This window comes from Sciurus vulgaris, assembly GCF_902686455.1.
Source record: "Sciurus vulgaris genome assembly, chromosome: 11".
Taxonomy (NCBI): domain Eukaryota; kingdom Metazoa; phylum Chordata; class Mammalia; order Rodentia; family Sciuridae; genus Sciurus; species Sciurus vulgaris.
In genome coordinates, this window is record NC_136472.1 from 75,775,193 (window position 1) to 75,794,585 (window position 19,393).

The 19,393-nt window shown below is 35.9% G+C and overlaps 1 protein-coding gene across 3 annotated transcripts in view; it reads right to left on the minus strand.

Moving 5' to 3' along the window:
- Positions 1-19,393, minus strand: part of NARS2 (asparaginyl-tRNA synthetase 2, mitochondrial) — a 157,531-nt gene that overhangs the window by 38,980 nt on the left and 99,158 nt on the right. For all 3 annotated transcript variants that reach the window (XM_079105097.1, XM_079105098.1, XM_079105096.1), the window contains exon 7: positions 11,310-11,442. In XM_079105097.1, the coding sequence (XP_078961223.1) occupies positions 11,310-11,442 (133 nt within the window). The remainder of the gene's footprint in view (positions 1-11,309; positions 11,443-19,393) is intronic.

Here is a 19,393-nt window from a genome sequence, read left to right on the forward strand (position 1 = left end):
CATTCTTCTGCATGTGGATATCCTATTTTCTTAGCACCACTTACTAAAGAGACTCTCTTTTCTCCAATGCGTGTTCTTAGCACCTCTGTTGAAAATCAGCTGGCCAAAGATGTATGGGGTTATTTCTCTGTGCTCAATTCTGTGTTGGTCTGTTTATCTGCTTTTATGTCAACATCATGCTGTTTTTATTACTACTGTTTTGCAGTATAGTCTAAAATCAAGAAGTGTGATACCTCCAGATTTGTTCTTTTTGCTCAAAACTGCTTTGCTTGCTTGAGATCTTTGGGGCTTCCATGAACTTCAGGATTGTTTTTTCTAGTTCTGTGAAGAATGTCATTGGTATTCTGATGAAGATTGTATTGAATGTGGAAATCACTTTGGGTTATGGACATTTTAACAACATTAATTCTTCTTCAGTGAACACGGAAGGAACATGAACATTTTTTTGTGTCAATTTTTTTCATTGGATTTTTGCAATTTTTTTTTTTTTTCTTTTTTTGTATAGGTCCTTTACCTTCTTGGTTAAATTTACTCCTACTTATTTTATTTCTTATAGCTATTGTGAATGGGATGCCTTTCATAATTTTATTCTTAGCAATCTCATCATTGGGGTATACATTTTAATGTTAATTTTCTATGCTGAAATTTATTGATTATTTTATCAGATCTTTTAGTCTTTTAGTAGAGTCTTTAGGTTTTTCTATATATAGAATCCTAGTATTTGCAAACAGGGATAACATGACTTTCTATTTAAATGCCTTTTGTTTTTTTTTTTCCTTGCCTAATTGCTCTGGCTAAAACTTTCAATACTATGTCAAATAAAAGTGATGAGAGTGGACACCTTGTCTTGTTCCAGACCTAAGAAAAAAAACTTCCAGTCTTTGCCTGCTCAATATGACGTTGGTGTGGGTTTGTCGTATATATTATAATGTTCCTTTTGTAACTAATTTGTCCAGAGTTTTTGTCATGAAGCAATGTTGAATTTTACCAAATGCTCTGTCTACATATAGTGAGATGAACATATGATTTTTATCCTTCATTCTGTTGATGTGGTATTATACTTACTGATTTGCATATGTTGAACCATCTTTGCATCCTGGGATAGATTCCACTTGATTATGATGAGTGTTCTTTTTTATATGGTTTGAGATTCAATTTGCTAACTTTTCATTCAGAATTAGGTTTTTTTTTTTTTTTTTTTCTTTTTCTTTTTTTGCGGGGCTGGGGATTGAACCCAGGGCCTTGTGCTTGCGAGGCAAGCACTCTACCAACTGAGTTATATCCCCAGCCCTCAGAATTAGGTGTTTTTATTCAGAATTTTTGCATTCAAGTTCATTAGAGATAAGGGTTTACAGTTGTGTGTGTGTGTGTGTGTGTGTGTGTATGTGACTGGTCTTTGTTATTAGGGGGTTGCTGACCCAGTAGCAGAGTTTAGAAGAATTCATTTCAGTTTTTTTTTTTTTTTTTTTTTAAATTTTAAATAGTTTGTGAAGAACTAGTATTAGTCTTCCTTAAAAGTTTCATAGAATTCAGCAATGAAGTCACCTGATTCTGGACTTTTCTTTGTTGGTAGACTTTTTATTATTCATTCAATCTTATTACTAGTAATTAAGTCTGTTTTCTATGTCTTCATGGTTCAATTTTGGTAGTGTAAATGTGTCCAGAAATTTACCCCTTTGTTTTCCAATCGGTATCTAATGACCTTTGTATTTCTGTGGCATCAGCTGTGATGTCTTCTCTTCACCTCCAATTTTATTTACTTGGTTCTTTTATTCTTAGTCTAGCTAACGATCTGTTCATTTGCATTTTTTTTCAAGTCTCTATTTATTTCTGCTCTAATCTTTGCTATTTCTTTCCTTTTTAAGATAGATTTGCTTTTAACTTTTTCTAGGTCCTTAAGACACATCATTGTTTATTTGAAATCTTTCTATTTTTTGATGTAGGCACTTATTGCTATTAACTTCCTTCTCAATACTGTTCTTGCTGTATCATTTATGTTTTGGCAAATCATGTTTACATTTTCATTTGTTTTAAGATTTTTTTTTTTTTGGCAGTGCTGGGGATTGAACCCAGGGCCTTGTGCTTGCAAGGCAAGCACTCTACCAACTAAGCTATATCCCCAGCCCGAATTTTAAGATTTTGATTCTTCAGTGATCCACTGTTTGTTCAGTAGCATGCTGTTAAGGTTCCATGAATTTGTATAGTTTCTGAGTTTCTTTTGTTGTTAATTTCTAGTTTTATTCAGCTCAGATCAGAGAAGATACATGCTATGAGTTCACTTATTTGAAGATGTTGAGACTTGTTAATTCTAGACAATGTTTCATTTGCTGAAGAAAAGAATGTCTACTCTGTTGATACTGAACAAAATGTTTTGTAAATCTTTGTTAAGTTCCTTTGATCTATAGTAAAGCTTAATTCTGTTTTTTTTTTTTTTTTTTTTGTGTGTGTTGATTTTTTGACTGGCTGTCCATTGATAAAAGAGGGATGTTGAAGTCTCCTGCTATTATTTTATTGGACACTATCTCTCCTTTTATATCTAAAATTTGTTTTATAAAATTGGATGTTCTGGCATTTGGTACACATGTTTACCATGGTTATATGTTCTTATTGAATTGATCCCTTGACTATTATATAGTGACTTTGTCTTTTTGTGGTACTAGGGTCTGAATCCAAGGCCTCATGCTTGTTAGGTAAGGGCTCTACCACCACTAGGCTACATCCCAGACCCATGGTTTTTGTCTTTAAGACTGTTTTGTCTGATATAAGAATAGCTACTGTGACTTGTTTTTGGTTTCTGCGTGCATGGAATATGAAAAAAGAAATATTAATAATTAAGCCATTTTGTTTCTCTATGTGGATGTTCTCTAGCTGTAGTAAGCTGACTACATTTTATCTTTCTAACCAATTCCATTTTATCTTTCTAACCAATCTTAAAAATCCAGTCAGAATACAAAGAGCAACTGCCTCAGGACTCAAAAAAGTAAATAGTGATAGGTAGCCTGACGATGAGTTGATTAAATGACAACCTGTAATGAAGGTGAATTTTCCCAGTTCCATTCTTCGTTCTTCTGTCTCCTGGTTTTGATTTGGTAGCGAAACAATGAACTGTCTAGGAGGCACAGGAAGCAAAACTTCTGGGCGAAGGCTGCTATATCCCACAGAACTGGGACAAGGTCCCTGTGTGTTAGCGTATACAGGAAAGTCTTAGGTTGGTATTCTGCCCTTCTGTTTTCTCTTCTGGTCCTGCCCTGAAGGTAGCCCCAGTTGTGGAACACCTGGAACTCCCAGAGACCCACTTTTCAATCAGAGGCCCTGAGGGAGGAACACCCTGCTGTCTGGAAAATGTGTACATGGGATCTCCATTGTTTTTAAGCACCTTTATTCTTACTACTTTTAACTAATTAATAATGATGATCACTGTCACCTGGAAATAAATAACATGGTAGGGGACAAAAATGTGAAAGAATCTGTCTTTCTGGTCAGAAGAATCAAAACTAGGGGTCTTAGGGAGCCAAAAAGTATGAAGGAAATTCTGAACAGCAGGAAAAGGGGACCCCTAATTTTGTATATGAACTTTCATAAGGCCAGGGTTCACCCTGAAGCATGACACATGTTTAAGGACTGACAAATCAACACTACAATACAGTATTGCTTCCAGAGGATTTTAGCAGGACCCAGAGTCCCAGAATATGACATTCAAACGATCTAGTTAGGATACAGTCTGAAATTACCAGGCAGAAAAAGAACCAGAAAAGTTTGATGAATCCTCAAAAGGAAAAGACAATCCACTGATGTAAGCATACAGAACACCCAGATGTTGGAACTAATTTGATGAAGATCTTAAAGCAGGTATAATTACCATCTTCCATAAAATAAAGGTAAACAAACATTCCTTAAATGAAGAGAGAGGACTTCTCAGGAGATTAAAAAAAAAAAAAAGAAAGACATGAGAAAATATGCATCTGAAATAAAAATTTCACTGAATGTGCAAAGGAGCAAAAAGAAGACAACAAAGGAAAGAATTAGTGCATTTGAAGAGAGTTTAGTCAAAATGCCCCAGTCTGAATTGTGGAAAGAAAAATGATGGATTATATAATGAACAGAGAACTGAATAACTGTGGGATATTTCCAAAGGTCTCACAGGTATGTTATTGGGGCCAAGAAGATGAAAATACAAACTGACACAGAAAGCATATGTGAGGAAGTAATGGTTGAAAATTCTTCCCAAATGGCTAAAGACATATTCAAGGAGCTCACTATACTATAAACAGGATAAACTCAAAGAAAATCATACCTAGACATACACCGATTCACTTGCTAAAAATCAAAGATAAAGATCTTACCAAAATTAAAAGAATGAAAAGGCAAGTTACTTACTAGGGGAACATATCTGGAAACTACACATCCAACAATATATATAAAGAATATATATATATATATATATATATATATATATATATAAAGAATATATAAAGAACCCTCAAGGGCTGGGGAGATAGCTCAGTCAGTAGAGTGCTTGCCTTGCAATCACAAGGCCCTGGGTTTGATCCCCAGTACCAAAAAAAAAAAAGAACCCTCAAAACTCAAGAGTGAAAAAAACAAAAACAGTTCATAAAAGACACGAACAGCTGTTTCACTGAAGAGAATTTGTAGATGGCAAATGAGTACATGAAAAGATGTCCAATATCATTAGCCAGTAGAAAAATGCAAATTAAAAACACAAAGTGTTATTAACAGATACCAAGAAGAGAATAGTGAGAACACCAAATGCTGGTATGGATGTACAGAAACCAGATCTTTCATATATTGCTGGTGTAATAAATTGCTGAAAACAACTGGCTAGTTTCTTATGAAATTAAACATATGACCTAGCAATTGCACTCTTGAAAATTTATTGCAAAGACATAAAAGACTTGTATTTACACAAAAAACTATATGTGAATGTAAATGAACTATACAAAGGTGTTTTATTCATAATACCCCCAAAATGAAAATTATATATGTGTATATATCCTTCAATGAATGAATGGTTAAGCAAACTATGGTAACAACATAACACAGTATACTACTCAGAAATGAAAAGAAACAAACTACTGAAGCATAAAATACCATATCTTGGGTAGCAAGGGTATTATACTGAATGAAGAAACAGATTCTGAATGATTGCATCTGTATAATTCCATGTAAAGGGAATTCCTGAAATTAAAAAAAAATCAGAAATGGAAAATAGAATAATAGTTATTGGAGGTTAGAGATAGAGGTGGGTGGAGAGAATTAGGAGGGATTCAAAAGAGCAACAAGAGGGATCTTTGTGGTGATGAAAATGTTCTGGATCATGATTGTATTAACGTCAATATCTTTGTTATGATATTGTATTATTATTTTGTCAGACTGGTAGAAACTGAGTGAAGAGAACACAGAATGTCTCTATATCATTCCTTACAACTGCATATGAATATGCAATTGCCCAATATAAAAACTTTAACTAAAAAAATATAATGACAGTGAATGAAGAAAGGTTAATCATTTGAACACATGTCTAAGACAACTGGATGTCCATGTTAAAAAAAAAATGAACCTTCATTAATACTTCAGAGCATTACCCAAAAGTTAACTTCAAATGGATGACACATGGAAAAATAAAACTTAAAGCAATAAAACTTTCAGAAGACATCACGAAACTATTGTGTGACCTTGAGGTTTTTATTGTTGTTGTTTGCCAGGTTGGCCTCCAACTCACAATTTTCCATGTCAGCCTCCAAAGTAGCTGGGATTATAGGCATACATCCCTGCACCTGGCTTTAAAGTATTCTGAATGATGTTAACATCAAGAGAACTGGTAAATTAATGATCATAAAAATCAAAGTCTTTTTCTCTATATATGACAGTCAAAAGAATGCAAAGACAGACCACCAGTTGGGAGGAAATATTTGCTAATCAGATATCTGAAAAAGGAGTTTCATTTGGAATAAAGAACTTTCAAAACTCAACAAGAAACAAACAATCCAACAAAACATTTAGAACAAACAGTTCACCAAAGAATATGAACTAATAAAGACTATAAAGCTAATAAGCATATGAAAAGATGCTCAACTTCATAAGCATTAGGAAAATGCAAAGTGAAAGCACAATGAGATATTGATACATTGCTATGAGAACATCTTAGAACATATATATATATACACCCGAGTCCCCAGCACACACACACCCCTGAAAATACTAAGTGCTGGTGAGGAAGTAGAAAATGTGCAACTTTTGCATACTGCTGGTGAGAATATAAAAGTCATTTTGGAAAATAGATTGGTTTCCAATGAAAATGAAACATTAAACACTTATCTAGCAATCTCACCCCTGGAACTTATCTAAGAAGTATGAAAACTTTATATTTATACAAAACTTGCATATGAATGTTTATAGCAACTTTGTTCATTATTTTAAAAAGCTAGAACTGAATTAAATATTCCTCAACTGATGAAAGGATAAATGAACTAGGTGAATACCTAGCAGAAAAAAGAAGCAAGATAAAAAGAGCATGGATGAATTTCATATACATTATGTTAAGTAACAAAAGACAAAGTAAAAAATCTGTATCTTATTCCATTTAAATGACATTTTGGAAAAGGAAAGATTACTTAGAGGGACAACAGATCAGTGGCTGCCAGTGGGAAGAGGGTTGGAATACAAAGCAACAGTAAGCGGGAGTTGTTTTGTAATGACCAAATTGTTTTGGCGCATGCCTGTAATCTCAGCTACTGGGGAGGCTACGGCAGGAGGATCACAAGTTCAAGGTTAGTCTCAGCAATGTAGTGAGACCCTGTCTCAAAAATAAAGAAAAACAAAAAAGGGCGTTTCTGAGGATGTAGCTCAGTGGTAGAGTGCCCCCGAGTTCAATCCCCAGCACTGAAAAGTTTTTGTTTTGTAACTTGATTGCAGTTATAGTCATAGAGGTCTACAATTTTCCTCAAAACTTAGAGTTTTTATGTATGCAAATTTAAAAATAAATTTAATAGAATATGAGACAAGAATAACAGCAAGATCCAAGAAACAGAAAACTGGTAAATTAATACAATGGGTCCAGACGGCTGTTATGCAACCCTCAGGGAACAATGACACCGAATCTACCTCCTCTCTAATCCCCCCACCGCCATCTAAAGCTGCTGAACAAATAACTGGCAATTTTTCTGGGATTGTCTGACCTTGTTTATTAGTCCCAGACTTACGTTGGGATATATCTGAAATGATACCAGCAAATGCAGTGTAGGAAAATGCTTCAAATAAAATGACTCTGTGCTTTTTGGCTTATGATATTTCTGGACATTAATCAATAATACTTAAAAAACTAGCTTAAAATCCATTAGTTAAGGTATCTTGAAATTAAAACAAAGATAGAGAATGAATGGGAGAAAAACAATGGAATAAAGAAGTGACTCAAAACTCATTTCAAATATTAACATTAGATGTGAAATGTTCCACTTATACTTTTAAAAGAGCACAAGAATTTCAGGGACCTGACTAAATGCAAAGCCAAAAATCTGGAACTGACTGAAAAAGTATGCAACTTAACTTATCTAATTCTCAATGTTCTCACTGAAATAGTGGAAGAATTAGCATGATATTTTCCAACTTTATCCATTTAGCAGCAAAAGGCATAATTTTATTCTTATTTATGGCTGAGTAATATTCCATTGTATATTTATACCACAGTTTCTTTTTCCATTCATCAATTGAAGGGCATCTCGGTTGGTTCCACAATCTAGCTATTGTGAATGGAGTAGCTATGAACATTGATGTGACTGCATCACTGTAGTATGCTGATTTTAAGTCCTTTGAGTATAAACCAAGGAGTGGGATAGATGGGTCAAATGGTGGTTTAAAACAATGGGAAGACAAAAAAATTATTTTGTAACCCTATCATATGGTAAGATATAATTATAGAGCAAAGATTAAAATCTTTTAATGAATTCTAAAATAATTTATGCATTATCTTCATAATCTTTCCCTATGGTATCTATGTTGGGACTATAAAGAGGTGGAAGCAGAAATGGGGAGGTAGAGGCTGCAGGTGTGGCTTAGTGGTAGAGTGCTTGCCTAGCATGTGTGAGGCACTGGGTTTGATTCTCAGCACAACATAAAAAAATAAATAAAATAAAGATATGTCATCTACAACTAAAAATATTTTTTAAAAAAAGAGAAAAGAAAAGAAATGGGGAGGTAAAGTGTATTCCTCTCCTCATAATGCTCTCCCTGTCTGAGTGAAAGAGGAACATAGAATCGGGTAGTGGGCTCAACGAAAGCTGCTTGAGGAGCGCTCACAGGCTCTGGGAGGCTCCAACTCTAAATCACTACAATACAGCACAGGGTTATTCCACAAAGGCACTACTGATATTTTAGGCCTGATAATTCTTTTTGTGGAGTGGTAGAGCTGTGATTTGTAGGTGTTGGAAGAGAATCCCTGCCTTTACCTGCTGTGTGCCAACAGAAATTACTCTTCCTACCTCCTGACCTTTCCCCAGTAAGGACAACTAAAAATGTCCCAGGATCTAGAATAGTCAGTGGAAGGTGACTAAGAAAGTATGTGAGTGAACGCTACAGTGTATGGCCAGAATGCCCCTCACAGGCCCAATGCCCTATCTGGAAATGCTATTGCCAGTGGTTTATCCTCGAGTCCCTCTTCAGGAATCGTCTAGCCCAAAGGCACTGCCTTATTCAAAGTTAAGCCTCATTCAGAGGCTGACCATGACCACTGTGGGGGAAGCACAAAAGCCCACCCTTGCTTTCAAACAGAACAGGCCAAGGCCTGTGTTAAAGCATCGAAGTTCAATTTCCCCTCTGCCCACTGTTACTTTCCTCCTTTCCTTACAGTTGTCATTCTCAAGAGCATTCCCTAATAACCCCCCTTCCAACAATCTCTGCCTTAAAATTTGTTTACTGGAACATCCAACCGAAGACAGGGTAATAAAATAATGAGTCTCTTCCAATTGTGACATACATGGTATTTATGCTTTAAATGGATTTGGGTCATTTAGTGGGTAAAAATGCAAAGATATATAAATGAATAGAAAGGAGGGTTGATGGGAATTACTAGAGTAAACATTCCATAATTACAAATCTAAATTTAGTGTTTTAGTCAGCTTTTCATACAATGGCCAAAAGAATAACTTAAAGGAGGAAAAATTTATTTTGGCTTATGATTTCAGAGGTTCAGTCCATGGTAGACCAACTCCATAGCTCTTGGCCCAAGGTGAGATAGAACATCATGGCAGAAGAATGTGGTGGAGGAAAGCAGCTCAGATCATGACAGTCAGGAAGCAGAGAAAACTCTACTCCCCAGGGACAAAACATAAACCCAAAGGCACACCCACAGTGACCTACCTACCTCCAGGTAGGTAGCCATACCTACCTGTCTATAGCTATGAATCATTAATTCAATTCAAGCAATTCCAGTGATTAGGCCACAACTCTCATAATCTAATCATTTCACATGTGAACATTCTTGTATTGTCTCACACATGAGCTTTCAGGGGACACCTCATATCCAAACCATAAAAGGCAGTAACCAAAATATCATCAGAGAATTCAAAATAACCTCAGTTAATTTCTGGACAATTAATAAGTGCCATGAACTACACTCATTCGCCTAGTCCTCTCAACTATCCTATGAATGAAGAATTCCCATTTTATAGATGAGGAAATTAAGTCCTTTTTCTAAGGTCACATAGCAAGTAAATGGTAGTACTAAAAAATCAAATCCTGGTCTATTTCACTCCTTGACTCATGTGCTCTGTGGGGATCATTTCCATAGCTTCCTAGCGAGGCTGTCCACTGTCCTTATTTTTCAGCTTCCTCACAATCATTTCTCATGCAGGACATGGTGGTATATACCTGTAATCCCAGTGGCTTGGGAGGTTCAGGCAGGAGAATTCCAAGTTCAAAGTCAGCTTCAGCAACTTAGTAAGTCCCTACCAACTGAGTGAGGCCCTGTCTCAGAATAAAATTAAAAGCGGGGCTGTAGATGTAGCTCAGATGGTAGAGTATGCTTGCCTTGCAGGCACAAGGCTCTGGGTTCAATCCTCAGCACCACACACACAAAACAGACAAATAAACAAACAAATAAAGGACTGGGGACGTGGCTCTGTGCTACCAAAACACACAAACAAAAAAAATATTCCTCATATGGCTGCTACAGAGATTTTGTTTTGTTTTGTTTTGGTACTAGGATTAAACCCAGGGGTACTTTACCACTGAGCTACATCCCCAGTCCTTTTTATTTTTATTTTAAAAAATTTTTTAATTTCTAAAAAATTTTCAGTTGTAGATGGACACAATACCTTTATTTTGTTTACTTATATGGTGCTGAGGACTGAACCCAGTGCCCCATGCATGCAAGGCAAGTGCTCTACCACTAGGCCATGACCCCAGTTCTCCCAGTCCTTTTTAAATTTTCATTTTGAGACAGAGTCTCACTGAGTTGCTTAGGAACTCACTAAATGGCTAAGGCCGGCCTCGCCAACTTGTGATCCTTCTGCCTCAGCTTCCTGAGGTGCTGGGATTACGGGCATGTGCTACCACATCCAGTGACCTTCTTATTTTTTATTTGAGACAGGGTCTCATTAAGTTGTTGAGGGCCTCTAAGTTTCTGAGGCTGTCCTTGAACTTGTGACCCTCCTGCCTCAGCTTCCTGAGTCACTAGGATTACAGATGTGTGCCACTGCACCCGGCTTAGAGAAATGTTTTCCTTTTGGATAAAGTTCAAACTCCTTAGCATGGTTTTAAATACAAGGTCTTTCATGATCTGGTTCCTGACTCTCTCCAGCCTTGTGACTTGCCCCTTCAAATGAACCCTGACAGTTCCTACAGATCCTTTCTAAAATAACCTTATAGATGTTTATGGAAGTATTACAGATGTTTATATAAGATGTTTTATTTATTTTCCTAGCAAATAAGAGTTACTATTTACTAATCCTGTTTATTTCCTAGACACCATGTTAGGTGTTTTATATTACATACATTATTTCGCTTACTCTTCACTTTTTACAATAAGTAAATTATTCTTTTACATAAAGAAAGCTAAAGATTATGAAAGTTAGGTAACTTAATAGCAAAGCTAGTGGAAGAGCTGCGATAGAAACTTAAACCTGACTCTTATATGTTCAACTCTTATAATGAAGTCAGTAAATGTTTATTAAATTAATAATAGCTATCTTCTTCATCTTACAAATATCTGTAATTCACACTAGTCCAGGATAAAAAAAAAAATATAGAAGCATATAATGTCACAGACATCTGAAATTTTAAAACTGTGTACCTACCTGCATGAGATCTTGAAGACTCTCAACAAAAGAAATTTCTGCTTCTACCATATAAAACTCTGCCAGGTGTCTCCGGCTCTGAGAATTCTCAGCTCGGAATGTTGGACCAAAGGTAAACACTTGAGTAAAAGCTCTGCAATTCAAGACGAAGAGCATGAAAATAGATTCACATGATTAATTTTAAATATTTAAGATATTCTGTGAGCTCTTAAAAGAAAAAATATTCCTGCCTCTGTCATGTCCACAAACCCACACATATTAGCTCTCTACTTCTCTAATGGGTGATAATAATAGTTTCATTAAAAATGTTACATTTATAGAAACCATTTTATCCCAAAGGAATTTGCAACTGCTTTACAAACCCTATGGTTTTCTAAATATAGAAATATAACCACTTCTGGGTGCACTCTACTGCAGCTGACTTAAACAGCAGGCAACTACATTTCACAGCAATCAAGATCAAAGTAAAGGAAAAATACCACCACCCAAGAAACCACACAGAGAATTCGAGATGGTAACACAGAAAATGAGAATTTCATGTGGATAAGGTGTGCTAATTTAGTTTTTAAATACACGAAAAAAGAAATGTCAGATATGTACAGCAATTTACCTTATCCCAAGTCTATCTGAGTCCTTCACAACCACTCATGTATTCCAATAGATGCTGAAATCTGACCTTTCAAAGTTGGAGGTAAGGGCAGATTTTGAAGAACTGTCTATCTCCTGGCTTTCAAAAAAGACTACAGCTCAAGTATCCAAATGGAAAACAAAATGAAACAAAACAAATCTTATTTTTAAATGCCTCCAAAGAAGTGGACACACATCTACATTCTTGAACACTTGAGTGTTCCTCATATTTAACAAGGCAAAAAACTGAGGTCTGATCAAGTATCTATGAAATAATGAATATTCCTTGAGGACTTAATCATAAATTTTGGTTTTGTAAAAACAAAGTAAGAGATTTGGGAATCCTCAGCTATTATCTTGAACATTCTTTATATGTTCATCATTAGGTAAGTAACACTAAGATCAGTAAGCAGTGCAGAAAACAGATGTTTTAAAAATATATATAGAACTGGGGTTGTAGCTCAGTGGTAGAGTGCTTGCCTAGCACATTGAGGCACTGGGTTTGATCCTCAACGCCACATAAAAATAAATTTAAAAAAATAAAAAGAGGTATTGTATCCATTTACTGCTAAATATATTTAATATATATAAATATTTTTAATATTTTTAAATATATATAAACTAATATATATGTGTATATATACTAGTTTTGTTTTGGGATACTGTGGGAAATGAAATAGTAAAATAATTAAAGCAATAACTAAAGAGATTGTTTTCTTCTTTCAAAAGTTCATTTCAGTTGGTAAGAGGCTTAGTAATTATGTTTGGTTCTACAGTCACCTTCATGAGATCATAATCTGTTAACCTGATTATGAGAAAGCTGAGAATCTTAGCTTTCAATGGAAAAATAAACAGCAGGAACTCAGAAAATATTATTATAGTTAACTTTTCTTCCAAGCTTCAGACACGGACTTGCTTATTAGAATGCTCCTAAAAAGACTGAACCTATCTTGTACAAAATGAAAACATTTGCCCCACTTCTAAAAACAAAATAATGAGCAATTCTGCTTTTCTGTTTACCTTTCCCCCAGTGCTGTTAACCTCAGTTAATCTACTGAGTCATCCAGGCCAGACCTTAAACCTCCACTGTCCACATGTCCCATATATTGATTACAAAATTCAATTGTTTACACCTTGAAAATTCTCTTAAAGCTAGTCACTCTTATCTCCACAGCTGCTGCTGGTGGTAAACCCTTGCCTTTTGTTTAAAAAATAAACAGCTTTTTGACTGGTGTCTACCACCTGTCTTTCTTTAGTCTAAACTACTATGAGTTTTCAAGCTCAAATCTGATTATGTAAAAAAAAAAAAAAAAAAAAAAAAAAAAATCTGATTATGTCAGCCCTAAATTTAAAAATCTTCAATGATTACCCACTGCCACAAGGATACAATTCAAACTCCTGACTTCAACTCGAGTTTCCCTCATGTAGCCTCTTTCCTCCAGCTACTCTGAAGTCATTCTCCTCACCTAGCATGTTCCTGCATCTTTAGGACCTGCACAGGCCATTTCTCATCTTGTTCTCCCTGCCCCTTGCTCCTCTTGCTGTATTTTATTTTATTTTATTTATTTTTTTGTACCAGATGTTGAACCCAGGGTGCTTAACCACTGAGCCATATCCCTAGCCCTTTTTACTTTTTATTTTGAGACAGGATCTTGCTAAGTTGCTTAGGGTCTTGCTAAATTGCTGAGGCTGGCTTTAACTTGTGATCCTCCTGCCTCAGCCTCCTGAGCCACTGGGATTACAGGCATGCACCACCCACTATGCTCATCTCACTCTAAATGGCAAATTTCCATCCAACCTTTAGGACTCAGCTTGAATGTCATTTCTTCTTTGAAACCTTACCATGTATCCCAAATTTATTATTTCCTCCTGTATATAACTTAGTTCATATATTTATCATATAGATATGTATGAAATGTAATTATATTTTAAAATATCTTTCTTTCCCCAATAAACTATGAAATTTTCCAAAACAGGAATCATGTTTTATTCATGTTTGCATCTCCAGTGCCTAGATAAAACAGGTGCTCCTGCTGAATGAATGAGTAACTAATGATGATGACGGGCTTCCTCAGTCATCAGCTGGAAAAGCACAACATCCTCACAAACAGCAATATTACAAATATAGAAAAACACTCAGATACACCTTACTGGAGCTGTCAGTACCTAAAACGGGAACCTAAAATGGGTCAAACAATTCAATTTGTCCCAAACAGTAAAAACAAAGTTACATGGCCCCTGCTTTCCGATCTGTGACTATGACATCTTTAAGTAGGCTGGCAATAATATATCAAAATTTAAAGCATGGCATTTATTGTTGGTATTTCATTGTACTAAACTGTATATACAAATGTTAACATTAAAGTGGTGAAGTTTTCTAGGGCATAAATACATATGTGGTACAGTGGAAATTTACTTCGGAGGCTCTGAAATACAAGGTAGGCTAATGGGACTGTTATTCAAGAGTGCTATTTGTATTAAGGCACTAGGCACAAAGAACATCGTGATTTCTAAAAAGAACTCCACATTCAAAGCACAAGGGTATCTGCTTCTCACGTGGCAATTCTATGTAGGTTGCTCCAGAATGAGTAGCAACAGGGATTTTAAAATTTAACAATGGTTCCCTAGATATACTGGGCAAGTTCTCTAGTATAAAATGTAGAAGAGGATCATGAGTTTTTATTTTAATTATAGTAAATAGCAGGCTCTGACTGAGGTACTCAAGAGCTAAGTAACCTTTTTGTCATTCATTTCTTTTTATTTCATTTATTTATTTTGGCACCAGGGATTGAACCCAGGGGCACTTAACCACTGAGTCACAACCCCATCCCCTTATGTATTTTATTTATAGACGGGGTCTTGCTAAATTGCTTAGGGCCTCACTAAGATGCTAAGGTTGGTTTTGAACTCGTGATACCCCTGCCTCAGCCTCAGGAGCTGCTAGGATTACAGGTGTGTGCCACCATGCCTGTCCTCTTTTTACTGCTGAATTAAGTAACACTGTAACTGAGTAAGAACTGATGACCACAGTGCTTCTTTTGGACTAACAGAAAGAAGAAATGAGCTGGAAGGTATGTTGGATAATTGCCTAATTCAGCATCCAGTCTTTAAATAGAGGAATGTTTAAACCATTTAATAACGATCACCCTACATCAGCATCAAGGATACTATTATAAAAGTAGTGATAGTAATAGTAATAATGAGAGTTAACCCCTTCATAGTTGATACCATAAAGTATTATTACTATATCTATTTTCTGAAGTGAGAAACTTTTGATTCACAGAGGTTAAGAAGTTTTCCAAAAAATTACAGAGCCATAGTTTGGTTAAGTGGCCAAGGCAGATTCAAATGCAGATCTATTCAGTCCCTTAGCCCATTTATTTATTAGGTTATGTTGTTTCTGGTGTTAAGAACTGAACAGACATTTCATAGAAGAAATACAATTGATCAACAAATATATGAAAAAGTGTTCATCATCTCTAGCGATTAGAAAAATGCAAATCAAAACTACTCTAAGATTTTATCTCACTCCAGTCAGAATGGTAATTATCAAGAATACAAGCAACAATATGTGTTGGCGAGGATGTGGGGAAAAGGTACACTCATGCATTGCTGGTAGGATTGCAAATTGGTGCAGCCACTTCCTCAGAACACTTAGAATGGATCCACCATTTGACCCAGTTATCCCACTCCTCAGTTTATACCCAAAGGACTTAAAATCAGCACACTACAGTGATGCAGCCACATCAATGTTTAAAGCTGCTCAATTCACAATAGCTGAACTTATGGAACAAACCTAGATACCCTTCAACAGATGAATAAAGATAATGTGTGGTACATATACACAATGGAATACTACTCAGTCTTAAAGAAGAATGAAATTATGGCATTTGCAGGTAAATGGAAGGAGCTGGAGAATATGCTAAGTGAAATAAGCCAAACCCAAGAAATCAAAGGTAGAATGTTTTCTCTGATGAGTGGATGCTGATCCATAATGGGGGTGGGGGAATGAAGGGACTTTGGGTTGTGCAGAGGGGAGGGGAGGGGAGGGGAGGGGGGGTGTGAGGATGGGAAGAACAGTGGAATGAGATGGATATTATTACTCTGCATACATGCATAATCACACTACTGGTGTGACTGTACCATATTCAGCCAGAGGAAGGAGAAGTGGTGTTTCACTTGTGTATAATGTGTCTAAATGCATTCTATTGTCATGTATAACTAATTAGAACAAATAAAAAAAAGAAAAAAATGCAGATCTACTGCAGAACTTATAGTTTTGATTAAGACACTAACAAATGATGCTTATAACTAAACATTTTAAAACTCAGAAAATGAGGGGCTGGGGTTGTGGCTCATGTGAGAGGCACTGGGTTCAATCCTCAGCACCACCAAAAATAAAATAAAATAAAATAAAGTTATAAAATACAAATAAAAAAAACCTTGTACTTAAAAAACAAAAACAAAAACAAAAAAACTCAGAAAATTAGAAGGAAAATTTCATAGTACATTCCCCCTTCTCAAAGATAACTAAGGTATGTAGTTTGGTGTATTTCTCTGTTTTTTTAATAGTTCTGCTTTATGTGTTAAAATCGTAACTCTCTAAGATGTGTTGTCTTCATGAAAATAATGAGAATGATAGATTCTCATCACTATTTTGTAACTTTTAGCAAGTCACTTAGTCTTTCTAGTCTTTAAATTTCTATAGAGATGGGAGATGGGATGACTTGGCATTGACCTCTAGTATCTTCTGTAATAATTTTGTTTCTAGGTCCATAGACAACCACTCCTGTTTTAATTTATGCAGATTTATTCTTTGTTCTGTCTTCTACAGACATGAGAACCATTTGTAGAAAGGCATATACTCACATTTAAAAAATAAAATCTGAGAACAAGGCTATTTCTAAAATAAGATACAAAGCCAGGTGGAAGGCCAGTACTGCTTTGAGAAGAGACCAGCAGAAAAAGAAAACACTCAGCATTGAAAACCATTCTTGTGCCAAATTACAGAGAGAAGAAAGCTATATAAGGAAAGACCATGAGCTTGGCGTCAATGTTTAAGATAACAAGAGTACATTCAATACACATTAATCATGAAAGCTACAAAAATGGCTTTTTGAAAAATAAAAAATAAAATTACAGAAAGAGTTCTATAAAAGTCACCTTCTTACATGTATGCAGTTTTATATGAAGCCCTTGAGTTGGCAAGTGAATTATTTTAAAATGGTCACTGGTTGCTTGGCCATTTATTCCTTCTGAACCTGAAATTTAAGAGCTAAACTTTATATTTCGAAAGAACAAAGGAATTGCTATTCTTTTTTAATTTTAATTTATTTTTATTTGGAGTAACAGCATACCATTTGCGTAGTCATACATTTACTTAGGGTAATGATGTTTGATTCATTCTGTTATTTTTTCCTTCCCCCCACCCCTCTCACCCCTCTTTTCCCTCTATGGAACTGCTATTCTTTAGCTGGAGAAGAACTTACTTGGCATAAGACCAATCAGCAACCTTTCCCATACCCCCAACATCTGTATTATTTCTTTACTGTCATGTCGGTAAACATTCAATGAACTAAAAGAACTCATGGCCTTAAGTTAACAGTCTTTTCCAAGTGATACTATAGGTACCAGCTCTATAGTGTTAGGGCCCCATCCTTAAGACTGTACTTAACCATGACCCCATAAAGGCATGATCTTCAAATATATATCACACTGGGGGTTAGGACATTAACAGAAATTTTAGGGGGACACAATTCAGAACATAACGAAGAATGAAAGCTTTTTGGGTATGCAGTTTTTTTCTGGGAGTGATAAAAATGTTCTGAAAGTAGATAATGGTGTTGGCTGCACAATGTCACTAACAGTAAATTTTGTGTGATGTGTATTTTACCAAAATATATTTTTAAAAAGGTTTACTGGGGCTGGGGATACAGCTCAGTTGGTAGAGTGCTTGCCTTGTGTGCACAAGGCCCTGGGTTTGATCCCCAGCACCGCAAAAAAAAAAAAAAAAAAAAAAGGTTTACTGAGATTAATTGTCCATCAGGTACTTTATAGATGTTTTATTTCATTCTTTCTATCCAATAAGGGATATGATTTCACTCCATTTTACAACTGAAAAAATTAAGGCTTATATAAGTTGGTAAATGTCCCAGAGCATGACACTATACTTGACTTTAACAAAACCAGTTTGACTCCGTGGCCTAGCTTCTGCACTGCTGCATGTATACACTTTCAAACACTAGCATGGATGATCAATGGCCTCATGCCCCCCCACAATACAACCATGTTTTCCATAGAGAAGTTTGGTACTTTTAATGTCACTGTTGTCTGGGTGAGTTTTGCCCCTGTACAACATGGTTATTCCATTTGGTGGCTGTTTCTGACTTGCCTTTCTTCCACCATTAGTTCCTTGTTATCTCCATAGCTTCCATTTCCTATGCCTTACAACTGTTTTCTGTCTTATACTTTGTTCTATGTATATACCTTCTTACGGGAAAGGAAGAGTCATTTATTTATGGGCACAGATGGTCAATAAGGATACATTTTCATTCCATTTTAGGATATAAGAAAATGGTAACACATTTGATATACTTACTTTTTGGTTCTTTTTGGCAATGGCTATTTTTGCTCAGGCTCACCGGTTTACCAACAAAGGCTTCTCTTGTGGTATGCTTCTCCCCCCAACTTCCCTTCCTCTAGCTACTTTCAGGTCCAGGGCTATCTTGGAGCATAGAAGTTTGGAACTGGGTAAAAGAAGACTTTGTTATAATGCTTAGATGGTCTATAGTAGCAATTCTTAAACTTTAGCATATATTAGAATCACCTGAGGTTTGGCTGGGTGTGGTGGAGCACCCCTGTAATCTCAGCTACTTAAGAGATTGAAGCAGGAGAATCCTAAATTCAAGGTCAGCTTTTTGAGACCCTGTCTCAAAAAATAAAAAGGGTTGGGGATGTGGCTCAGTGGTTAAGCACCCCTGGGTTCAATTCAGTACTAGGGGAGGGAGAGGAGAGAATCACCTGAGGTTTGTTAAAACACAGCTTGCTAAAGTCCTATCCCCAGAACTTCTGCCTCAATAGGTCTAGGGTAGTTTTGAGAGTTCACATTTTTTCAATTCCCACATAACACTGATATTGCTGGCTCTCAGGGACAACACTTTTAGAACCTTGTAGAGTGTTTTTCAACATATGGCATTTTAAAAAACAATCCTGATGCCCATTCACACCCCTAGACTAACTAAATCTGATTTTCTTGGAAGCTGAGCTGATGCACCTATATTTTTTAAAAATCTGCTGGAGTCAGGCACAGTGGTGCACACCTGTAATTCCAGTGACTCAAGAGGTTAGCAAATCTGAAGTCAGCCTTAGCAACTTAGCAAGGCCCTAAGCAACTTAGCAAGACCCGGTATCAAAATAAGAACTGCTGGAGTAGTAAAGTGCCCCGAGGTTCACTCCTA